The sequence below is a fragment of the Lepisosteus platostomus genome, chromosome 13 (genome assembly GCF_059453375.1).
Source record: "Lepisosteus platostomus isolate fLepPlt1 chromosome 13, fLepPlt1.hap1, whole genome shotgun sequence".
Classification (NCBI taxonomy): domain Eukaryota; kingdom Metazoa; phylum Chordata; class Actinopteri; order Semionotiformes; family Lepisosteidae; genus Lepisosteus; species Lepisosteus platostomus.
This window is the reverse complement of record NC_142623.1, coordinates 6,100,828-6,112,931: the sequence shown is the minus strand read 5'-3', so window position 1 is coordinate 6,112,931 and position 12,104 is coordinate 6,100,828. Positions and strand designations below refer to the sequence as shown.

Genomic DNA, 12,104 nt, shown 5'->3' with positions numbered 1-12,104 from the left:
GTAGGCAAAATTATTTTCTGCTCAATTTATGCTCATAGCCACAATTGTACAAATGCACAAAATATAAAGATAAAGAAACCAAGCTTACTGCCAAACATGAAAATAATATCACTTTTTGAGTCTCATTATTGTTTAATTCTCCTTCTGCTTTGGAAGACTGCTGTATTCAAACCCTTTATATCAGCAGGAAGAAGAAAAAAAACAGTGGCCAATATATTCTATTGGATTCAAAGCATTTCATGACAGAAGAGAGAGAAGACTGATTAAAACTAAAAGCTCGGAGAAGAGAAATAGCAGGATCTCTTATTACTGCAACACTGATCAAGTTGTTTTAATTCTTAGCTTGAATCTCTTTTCTGCAGATATGGGCAATAAATTATTGATTAAATTATCTCAGCATCAATAACAAAGCAAAAGGAAGGAAATCTACTTGCAGACAAGATTCCTTTCATGAAATACAGTATTTACACTGGCTTGGGATGTGATTGGTTTAGTTCCAATCACTACTGTTTTCCCCATAAATTAGCGTGCAGTGTCTGAAGCAAGGAATATATATTTATTTATCCTAGTTATGAATAAGACTTGGATAACATCAACCAATTGTATTAAATTCAAAGCAGTGCTTTGTAAAGTGTATTAAAATGGTGTATAATGCCCACCACAAAAGGCATTATTAAAAAAATGACTGAAGCTCAATGATTTCTATTTCAACGTATTGGCTAAAGAAAGCCAGGCTTTGTAGAAAGCTTAGAAAACATTAGAACTGTAACTAAAATGTGACTCATTTAAATATAAATCACAAATCACAGAAGGCAAGATAATAAGTGAGGGAAGAGCAAAAATAGAGAACAAAACAATTAGAAAAAAATATTTGCAATCTTTTCCACAATAAATCTCTAGTTCCAAAGAGACTGTACTGTCAACACATTCTGACTTTCATCCAAGCTGCTGTGGTATTTTTCCCCCAGAGAACGACCTCCAAAACAAGGCCCATGGCTGTGATGCTAGATGCTACAGCATATAGATGCTAGATGCTATATGGTCTTTGTTCTTCAGGTCCCCAACATTCAACCTCTGCTTCGAAAAATTATTAGCACTGATACCTCATCTTTTACGCCCTACGATGTTGAATTCCTATTGAAACTACATCATAGCTGCAACCTACACACCAGTTTAGCAGGAATTAATGCAGCAAACATCCTCTATACAGGTTTTGTCAATGCTTCACCTTCTCACACCTTGGCACCAACAACAGCATTTTAGGAAGGACAGAGGACAAGCCTCACTGACTAGCACTGAGACCTGCAAGTATCCAGACCTGCTTAGTTAGCAGGCTATGGCTAATGATTAATGCAATGAGCTAGTGACAAAGTGTGGATTGCAACCTCTGGGCTACGTGATATCTCCCATCATGCACTCCAAGCACTGTAACTGCTCTGTAATGTTATAGATGTTGCATGAATTTAAGATTTCTTTGCATCACTAGCCCAAGCTCTTTTTTGAGTCAGCTCATGAACAAACGTATCTCTATACTCTTTGGTCTATACTAATGGCTGATATTTAATACATGCCTGTCAGCAGAGCAGAAATCCAAGGCTGAGGTTAGATGCTTATCATTACATCAAACCGAATTTCCATGTTTGCAGGCACAGCTTTCAAAGATTGAATGGTAAAATCTATATTTTCTAAAAAATCTCACACAACAAAGAGAGATTGAGAGAGAGGTTGGACAGACAAAGATAACAATATCTACAAATGAAGTGAAAAAAAGCTGGGAATTTTGCTGCTCTACCCAACAAAACCCATGCTAAACTCCAAGATGAGTGTAAATTGTTTTGCAAATTGCTTGCTTAAGGCACAATCACTGCAATCCCCCTTTGAAAACACAGCCACGGAAAAATAAACATTCTCAAGGCACCGGCACACATATCCAGACCTCCAGCTCATTTCCAAACTACAGACTTTTCTTCCTTGTTTAATTGAAAACTAATAACGAGTTTTAAATAGGCTCTCCCTGCTGGGTGTTGTAGAAATGCAGCCAAGACACCAGTTTTGGGATCTGAACTCCCATACAAATTCGCTTTTCGACACTTAATCTAGCAGTGCACTCCAAGAAACTTAGTCAACGAGGGCAAGAACGTTTTGCTGCAGTAATGAGCCTTTTCAAAGAATTAATTTGTATCTGACACAAGGGGAGCCATGAAATGGAGCAGAAAAAACACTGAAATATGTGGCGGTTTGACATAGAAATCTGATACTTCCGATATCTGCAATAGTCCACAGGGAACACTGGATCACTGTACTATGTGGGTCCCCTTAACATAGTAAGGCTCTGTGCCTTATGTACTAAAGCATTTGCTGTATCCTACACTCACCAGCTCAGTGAAGTTTTCCTTTCATTAAAGAATGTCACCCTCATTATCACCTGTCACAACTTCTGGTAACAGCATAACAGGTATGTAACCGAGCAGTTGTTGCCATAGCATTCCCACAAAGTGGAACATGTCATGTTGTTCTAATTCTCACACTCATACACACAAGCTCTGCATAGCGAGGGGCTCCAGCATGCATCTGTTCTCTAGGCTTTAAAATATTAATAGAACTATGAATTTACATCTAAGTAAGACGTTGCCACATCATTTCAATTTGCACTTATTTTTATGCATTACAGTATCTGAGAATTTGTGCTTTTGATGAGCCATGCTTATCTTAGCCACTAGACAAGTGACTTTTCAAATTTTACTATATAACGAGCAGCTGCATTCAAATCATCAGTCTAATCCACTCTAGTACAATTGCCGACCGGGTAAGCATGTTCCTGGCCACAAGATCCTCTAGTATGGAATTTGCAGGGTTAAAAGGAAAGGGAGCGAATCTGAAAAATTGCACCGGGTCTCCTGTCATGTGCTGCTTTGTCCTAGGGCACGGTGCCTTCACCGCCACCAAACACACCCCCAGGGAAAAGGAGTGGGAAACTCGGCAGCGCACAGCATCATGGTCCGGCTGGAATGGCAGCTGGGTCAAGGGCTCTGATTAATCTTCCAGGCTCCTGTCAGAGAAGGCATGCAGCAGGGAGAGTGGCTGCGGAGTGGGGAACAGTAATAAGCTCTCCTTCCAGCCACATCAGACTTGGCCCTTTGTGGGAATCATCACTGAAATTCAACTGACAATATGAGTTGAACTGACTTTGGGTTGGAACAGCAGAAAGAACCAGAGTGAAAAGAAGGAGCAGTTTTTATTCAGAGGGTGCTACCATTTCTTATCAATCCAGAAAATTCGCCAAAGTGCATGACTGCTAGTACATTTCTTACACTATATCGTGGCCATTTTGACTCTTACAGTATTTTTGTTTGTTTTGTTGGTTGCTTTCAATGTAATTTTGTGGTTGTAGATAGTGTGTATTCTCACAAACTAGAAGTAGTTTAATAAACTCCAGAACAGTCCCCAGGAAGAACAGAAGCTTACCTGCAGCTCTCAAGAAAGGTTAAGTGGGAGGTCAAGTTTTGAAGTCATTAAAAAGGAAAAACCAAGCTTCTGCTTCCAAACAATAAATCGATGTAGCTTTCTTGGTGGATTTAATTAAAAGAGATACTAACATGGCTCTACTGCACTCCACTGCTAACACATTCCTCAGTAAAAAGAAAAATATGATAAATAATATCAAAACATTATAGTTTTCCAGCCTGGAAATCCCCGAGATCCTGCCAGCACCAGGGAGCTCATTTTTCATCTTATTTTTGTAAAGCAGACAGGATGCCCTTCAGGTCAAACACAATAGTTCAAAAGAGACCCACTCACGTAATCCTGCACTGAAAGGCATGCTTTGCACCTAAATATTAATATGTAATCATATTACAAGACAGCAATGTCTCTGGCCACAAAGTGGAAGCAGGTTCAGGACGAGAGCTTACATGAGCTCCAGTAACTTCAGAAATCAGTTTTGTAATCTTTAATCTTTTGTCATCACTTGTAGAGTCACTGAAATTGATCAGTGTTAAACCTGTTTAAGATTAGATCATCTTTGTTTAAGATTAGATAAAGCATAAGTAACTTTAAGTTTGCTTATAATTGTTAAACAGCGTCCTTCTTTTTCAGAATAAAAGTAACAAAGGTAACACTTGGCAGAAAACCAAAACATTTATATTCCACAATTTATTAATTGCAGAATTCACAGCAAGCGGCAGTGTGCATCATTTACCGTTCATAACTTGTTCGTAACTCTATTTAGCACTAATGCTTGAACAGGAACATCATGGCTTAATTCATCAGGTAATTAAAAAGAAACAGACGCTATTCTTCTTAGAAATGTGAGTGGGAAGAGTGAACAGGCCACCTCTGTCAAAACCATCTGCTGAAAAGTAATAAGATTTGTTCTCAGTGAATGGACACCTGTTTCAGAGTTACTAGATTTGGCTTTTGAATAGCTTGAGATAATTCACTTTGGTCTTTGCTGACTCTATTTTGATGCTTTTTTAATTTGTTTCAGGGTCATAAGATAATGTTTTTAATTGTCACAAAAACTATATTTCTGTATATAGACTGTAAATGTTGCATGGAATTCAAGATGACTATTTTAGTTGTGAAAATATATAATAAGGGATAAGGGAATCCTGTTAAGACTGCACACTTGATCAATACCTGTATTTCTTTAATTACTTAATCTTGTACTGCTGTATTAGAGTAATATAAGCATAACCACATATTTCATTCTCTACCAAGCAGTAAAGGTTGCCAGAAAAATAATATAGCCTACAAATAATTGGTGATTTCAAATTAGGGTTGTTATACAATAAAATCGATGACTTAATCAACCTGCTTTTTTCAGCTTAGAAAAAGAATTATCATCAAAAGTTAATTGGTAAAAGAGCCAATTAAAATATCTTAAAAACAGATACAGAAGCTTTCCTATACTATTTTTTAGAGCATTCAGTATATAAATACACTACAGGAAAGCACTATTTCTGACGCAGAATGTCTGAAGCATTTTATATTGCACAGGATAATCACTGATCTGAAGAAATCCTCTGCATTCACTGGGGAAGATACAGATGATTTCATCCATAACTTGATTGAAGAGAGAAATAAATCATCTCAGCCAGGGATTATTTAATTCTCTGCTTGCATTCACTCGACTTCCTCTTCAAACAGGTGGTCTATGCAGAGCTGGTGGAATGGTGCCCCATCACCAGTGAAAGGGAAATGGAGCAGGACTTTCTGGTTCCAAGGTTCACTCCATCAGTGTTGCTACAGAAGAAAACCCCAGCCTGTCTGAGCTACGGGGCTAACAAACTCTAACCACCACGGTAACACTGGCCGTTTAGCTAATCCCTTGGGCAGGATATTGCATGGAAAAGGGAGTTTCCTCGCCAGGATCGTAAGCTGTATATTTTCCATTGGCTTAGTGAGAGAAGAGCCCTGTTTGGAAAACATTCCCCAGAAACTACTGGGGGAATAAGATGCCGCTGGTCTAAGTCACCTGACCAGTTGCAGGAAGACAATTGGTCGGGTGACTGTTTAAAAAGCAGGAAGCAGACGCCTTCTGGTTGTGTCTGTACAAGTGAATGTGCTGTCTAAGGCCGTCTTGCAATTCTCGCACTGCGCATTAAGCCCTTTCTCCAAGTCCGCACTTCTGTGCGCGAGTATCCGAGGGCGCATCGGTATATAGAGTAATGGGACACCCTCGCATGACGGCACTAAGTCTCTCTCGCTGGTTACCGGCTCAGGGTCAAAATGCTGTCTATTGTTGATGTTGCTTTTCCAGGGACTAAGTGCATGCAGGCAAATTATTTTTAAAGAATTCTACATTCTCAGCTGGCAGTTTGATTAAATTGAATTTCATCTCGTCTATCCCTGCACAAAAAAACACATCGTGTTCATTCGCGTTGAGCAGGCTCGACTCAGTACGGGCGAAGTAAACTACAGATACTTTGGCAATACCACTGTTTATTCAAAGCTGTGTACTTTCACGGTCATTCAATGTAAACTATATAAGGTAACCTTGGCAATATCTCAAAGCTTTGTATTATTAAATATGCCTACTATTAAATATTCCTTGTGCAAAACACACCGCAGGTAAACGAATATTCATCAGTCAAAAATGTGGAAACGAAATAAAAGCTTTATGTCAAAACTTCATATCTAGAATACATGCAGTATGAACCTAAAGTAGCCATATAATATTTTATTTTTACACAACATCTTACGAGTTTTAAAATGGTAAAAACGTTTACATTTACTAACATGTGAGTGTTTTATTCTCTGTGGCATCTTCTCTCCGCTTTGATAGGTTAGAAAGTGAAACGTCACCGTTCCGCAAAGAATTCCAGGCAATTCCCTTCAGCGGATTTCAGAGAAGGGCGCACTGGGGGCTCTGCTGAGCACACAGATTTAGAGATGGGGCGGCGAAAGCCTTTGCAGACCTGAGCCAGAATGCGCTGTACCCCAGTGTGGGTACAGGGACACGGAAGTGGTAGAGGGCAGAACCCTTGTGAGATGCACTCACCAGGGGGAGAAGGACTGACCATGGCCCAAGAAACTGTTGGAGGTCTTTAATACTGCTGGAACTGAATACCGTCTGAGTGAGTAGTGTTGAGCATGTGGATGTTTGAAAGCCTGCCAATTTTGTGAAGAGTCTCAGTGGAGAGTTTATTTGAGGCCAGTAAGAAGTTTAGCTGCTCTGCTGTAATAGAGAGGGACTTCAAGAAGAAGTTGAATTCGTAGTTAAAAAAGGATCTTAGGCTTTTTTTTATTCCTTGCACTGTAAATAAAAATTCACTTTTTTTTTACCCATTAGGCTGGGTGTTTTGTGCATCTGTTGGCCTAGATCCTCCTATTTTTAAGAATCCCTTTACAACACACCCAATGGGTTTCGCACAGTGTGCACATGTGTCTGCACTCCATTCAAAGCATGAAAAGACACTTGAAAACACAGGGCGGACAGGGAATTATCTCAGCACAGATTACTGTACTGGATCTGGTCTGCCCATTTGCAGGTGCCTTTGGATTCATCCTTACCCGAATCGGTGCTCGTCGTAAGCACCTCACAGTCAGAGGGAAGTGAAAGGTCAGTGTGGATGTTTGGGGCGCTTACCTTTGACGATGAGCTCTGCAAAGTTGGAGACCCCTGAGCCGCGGGAGGACTGCGTAACGCAACGGTACAGGTCCTGTCCGCCCCGCTGGACCATGTCCAGCTGGAAGGAGGCCAGGAAGCGCCGGTGACTGAGGTGCTTCACCGATGAGGCCAGAGTCACGTCCCCATTGTGCCGCTATTGGAGAAACGCAAGGGAGTCAGACACCCAGCTCAGCACCACTTACCCCATCACTCTCTCAACAAGAACGACTGGCTACCCAGGCAGAGAACAGAGTTCAGGATCAATATCAACCCAAGTAGCACAGCTCTTTGTAATCCAACCTTGTCAAGACCTGAAATTTGAAGAGGGTGAAATCTTCACATTCACTTCAAACAGAAGGGAGCCCTGAAGCACATGTGCCATTTTCATCATCTGTCATGTTACAAATTAATGATCTGGAATTTTGTTTTTATTAACGACAAATATTAGTAATCCATTATTCTAAAAAATTATTTATGCAGAATTACACATGGTTCAGGATGCATTCTGTGTGCAAGGTGATCTATCATACATTTCTTTCCAAGACTACTGACAGTTCAGTACAGTATATCCCTTTTCACATTCAACATAGCTGGTACCCATAATTTAGAGCAGCTAAACCACCTCTTGGAGTTGCCTAATGATTCAGAAGAATGCTGAATACACTTTCTTTAAATGGTTATCTAAATAAAACTATAACTATGGTTTTGCAAGTTATTTATACTAATGAACAACAGTTTCCAGACAGATCTTTATTAAGACCAAAATGTGTTTATTGAAGATTTGTCTGATTACTGTTATCGACAGAATCTTCCAGAATGAACCTCTATGATCATTGCATCCCATTCTTATCATCTTTATGTATTGCCTTGTTCACACTGCATGGCATTTCCACTGGCGGCATTTCTGAAACAGATGAACGTACATCAGTATAGTAGGGATTCCTTAGACTGTTTGCAATGTCTAGTGTCTGCCTGTTCCATCTTAAAAGTCTAACTAATGGCACTTATGTAGTCCAATTCTAGGATCCAAAAGCATTTTACAATATAACCACTACTAAATGACAAACTGTACATTGAAATTATGGTTCTAGAGCAGGAAACCCACTTTGAACCCAATTAATGCAAGAGGTCTTTTAAGGGGGTAGATTTGGTTTCTTTCATGTTTGACTGTGATACTGTCACAGAATCTTGTTTTAAAGTTTCGAGACCTTCATTGTCCACAGTGTGGACAGGATCTCAAACCAATACAGTATGTGATTCACAAGGGACATACTGCAACACATTGCCCTCTGCCTTCATATTGGATCATTAGTTGGAATTTCAAATCTATTCTAACTGAAACCCTTTCTTAGATCAATCTGATTTTCTTGTATCCTTATCATTTTAGTGCCTGCCAGTTCCAGCCCTGATTCGCATTAAATGAATGTGAAAATCATTGACCTCAATATTATTTTTTTGCTTAATTAAACATCTTTAAGAAATGGAAATACAGAAACATCACAATGTTTTCATTAGCTCTTAAAATCAATACCAAGAAACTGAGAAAACAATTAGCAGGAGTGCATAATTCAGAATATAAACAGGATCCAAGAGGAATCTGGAAAAAGGACAATTAAATAACATAAAACCGGGGGCTAATAGAAGGCAGAATTGAAGACCACAGAAAAAAGTATTTGTCTGATGATAAATCAATCAGAAACGATCAATGAAAAAAAGCAACCCGGTTATATCTGCGGTCAAGAAGCAAATTAATTAGCCATAAATCAAACCAATATAAGAGATGTTCAATAATTAATGTCATTCATTAAAACGTGTGGAGATTTTCACCTCAGAGTAAAACATTGTTAAATTATCTAATCCATCGTCAGAATGCCAATCCATTGTCAGAGTTATTCCTGTAATCCTGGAAGCAGAGGGCATATAGTAAAATGGATCTACACCCTGGAAATCCTCACAGGACACAAATACAGGGACAATTCGGACACACCGATTTGACTGAAATCTGAAGAATGTGTTTTAAAATTATGTATTTAATGTAATTCTTGATAATAAGAAAAATATTGTCAGATCATGGCTTTATTTAACATGGCAGATCATGGCAGAATCAACATCTGCCTAGCATCACCCAGTTGCCAGGAAGGGAAACACCCCTCATACCAGACTATTATAAAACTACAGGACTATGCTGCTAGATTTGGACTAGGGTTATCTCCATGAAGTGATACACTTCCTCCGTCTATCACAGCTAACATCCTTATTCCAGCCAGAAAATAGTTTATGAGCCCAAACGTTTTATTTTCATATTGATCCCTAATTAGTTAATTAAGGGAAGCAAGCAAGCTTGTAACACCTGTTGGCCTGATCTGGAATTCAACCAAGATGCTGACAGCAGGAGAACATGAGAATAATGAACTGATGAAATAAAGAATTAACTCTGTTCTTACAGAGTGATAAGCAAGGTCAAGTGAGGCTGAGCCAACCCCTCCAGTGCTCTGTCACTTCTACCTGTGCAGTCTAAATAGCCCAGAGAAAATGAGGCAATGTTCAGCTATACATGACTTAATATACTGTATAACGAACACGTAACTCAAATGTCACAACTACCAAGCACCTTTCCTTTACAGGCTCCTCAAGATCTGTGTTTCTGTACAGATGGATATTATAATGTACTCCTTCCAGGAATTCAGTTTTAGACTAAATATGTTTTTTGAAAGCAAGGTTATCATCATAGTAACATAACCCCACAATCTAATTAGCTTTCTAGCTTGATATGCACAGAGGTTGAACAACGAAAAGCTCAAATGGGATAGTGGAGGGAAAATGGAGGCTTGGAAACTCTCTCTTTTTATTCTCTTTATGTATTTCATCCTGCAGTAAAAAGCAAAACAGAAAGGGCAGTTCTTTCAGAGTGATGAAAAGTAGCCTTTTTAATTTACAAAGGGGAAATTTACATACAAAAGCCTTCCTCCTTGGAAAAACACATGCGTATTGAACAAGGAAAGAGCCAACACATATTTCGAACAAGGCAGAACCTTCATGGGTTACGTTCAGAGTTTTTGCTGTTGCATTACTGTGATCTCATTTTTGTAAAAACTCTTTACTAGTCACGAAAAGACTGAACACTTTGCTAGAATAATGCATTCGGCTTAAAGCCTCGACAGGATATGAGCCACTTTTTCCCACAAATACACCTTAGACATCATGTGAAATAAAACCAACCCAAGATTTTGCAAGGCACCATGGGGGCTCCCATTCTGCGGCACCGCTGTTGTTGCTAACTCACAGAGTCAAACCAGACTTAAGTAGGATTTATGTAGATTTAAACATGCCTTTAAAATCTACTTAAAGGAAGATTTTCAGAATATATTTCTTTACAGCCAGACATCCTACAGTGCAGAATTATTATTCTGAGCAAAACCATCATTTGCAGTGTATACTGTAGAGTACCTCCTGTACTGTACATCATAGAGAACAGAATCAGCTTTTTCTAGATTAAAAATGAAAAAAGTGCATCACTGAACTATGTAAAAGATAGCAATGTAATCATGCACACCTAGGTACACCTACAGTAGATTTCATTTTTTTTTTCTGTAACAAATTCAGCATGTAACAGTTATTTCATTATTATTCTACACAGAAGCACAGTTTTAAAGAGTATTTAGTGCTGGAACAGAGACAGCCTGCTTTACTCTGCTCCATACTAACCTCCAGCAGGAACCTCTCAGTCTCCGACGCCCGCCCTGATGCCACACACTGGAAGGTGGCATTTTGCCCAGCATTAACCTCCACATCACCCAGTCGAGAGAAGTGGGGGGCTTTATCTGGAGAGGGGGAGAAGGAGAACAGAGGTTACTGACACAGCACAATAGGAACTTACATTCAAGCAGTGTACTGAAATAATAAGTATTCAGCTCAGGTGATGGACCATTGAATTTGAAAACCTTCTGCGAACCTTTTTACTGTAAATACAAAATAACTTTACCGTTACAATTAAGGACTTAATAATTGCACCCTAATATTTTCGGTCTAAAATACACACACTAAGTTTATTAATGGTGCAGAACATAAACCCCTACAATTTACAAAATACAGTGATATGCATACAACATAGATTATGCTTTCCAATCTGAAAGGCAGTGTGCTACGTGCAAGCTTGTTTTCTTTTCAATTCTCTGAGGGAATCTGTCTGAACACTCAGTCCAGCTCACAGTTAATAGTGCACTGTTTGGAATCGGAAACTGAAATTGGCTAAAAAAAAAGCCTAAACAGTGAATGCAGGCTATTTACTGTCAACTTATTTACAAAAGCAACGTGACTCCGTCAGAGGCTTTTGAATGTGCAGCTCATTGTAGAGAATGAAAAAGTGAATATACAGTATTCCAAAGCAATGGTAAAAGTAATAGCTGTGAAGAATTGTCAGTGTTGTTCTTTATGCATTGGAAAAAACACTCACTTTTGAGCCTTTCTCAAAAATTCATCTCAAATTAGCTCCAATCTCTGACGTCCTTTCACATTCACTCCACTAATTCTGAGGCTTGAGCTTTCCACATGATCTTCTGTGTGTGTGCTCTCCTGACCCATCAATTCCTTTAGCTCTAATGGGCTTTGGGAGATGGTTATCTTACTTTTACTGCATATTTTTATAACATTGCTTTAGGTGTCATATTGGTAGGTGTAACAATGTTTGACACTGGGATTCAAAAATATTTGTAAAGCAAACAAGTATACAAGTAACACAATGATAAACTTTTCTTGAAGAAGAGGATGTGATGTGATGAGAGGTGAACATCAGATCGATGAATTAATTAAAGTGTCCACCCACCCCTCATCTAACTGCATTATATGTCGTGTTTGTGGGGGAGCCGGAGTATGTCCCCAGAGGCACTTTTACCAGAATCCAATTAACCTACCAGTCTGAGTTTGGGCTGTGGGAGGAAACAGGAGCACCAAGAGGAAACCCACACGAACACAAGGAGAAACATACAAACTCCAC

General features: G+C 39.1%; 1 protein-coding gene across 3 annotated transcripts in view; it reads right to left on the bottom strand.

Annotated features, from left to right (window-relative positions):
• The window catches only part of LOC148649743 (receptor-type tyrosine-protein phosphatase U), a 221,022-nt gene that overhangs the window by 76,499 nt on the left and 132,419 nt on the right, over window positions 1–12,104 (bottom strand). For all 3 annotated transcript variants that reach the window (XM_088602806.1, XM_088602807.1, XM_088602809.1), the window contains exons 5-6: window positions 10,817–10,932; window positions 7,091–7,265 (exon numbers count right to left, since the gene is read on the bottom strand). In XM_088602806.1, coding sequence (XP_088458932.1) covers window positions 7,091–7,265; window positions 10,817–10,932 — 291 coding nt within the window. The remainder of the gene's footprint in view (window positions 1–7,090; window positions 7,266–10,816; window positions 10,933–12,104) is intronic.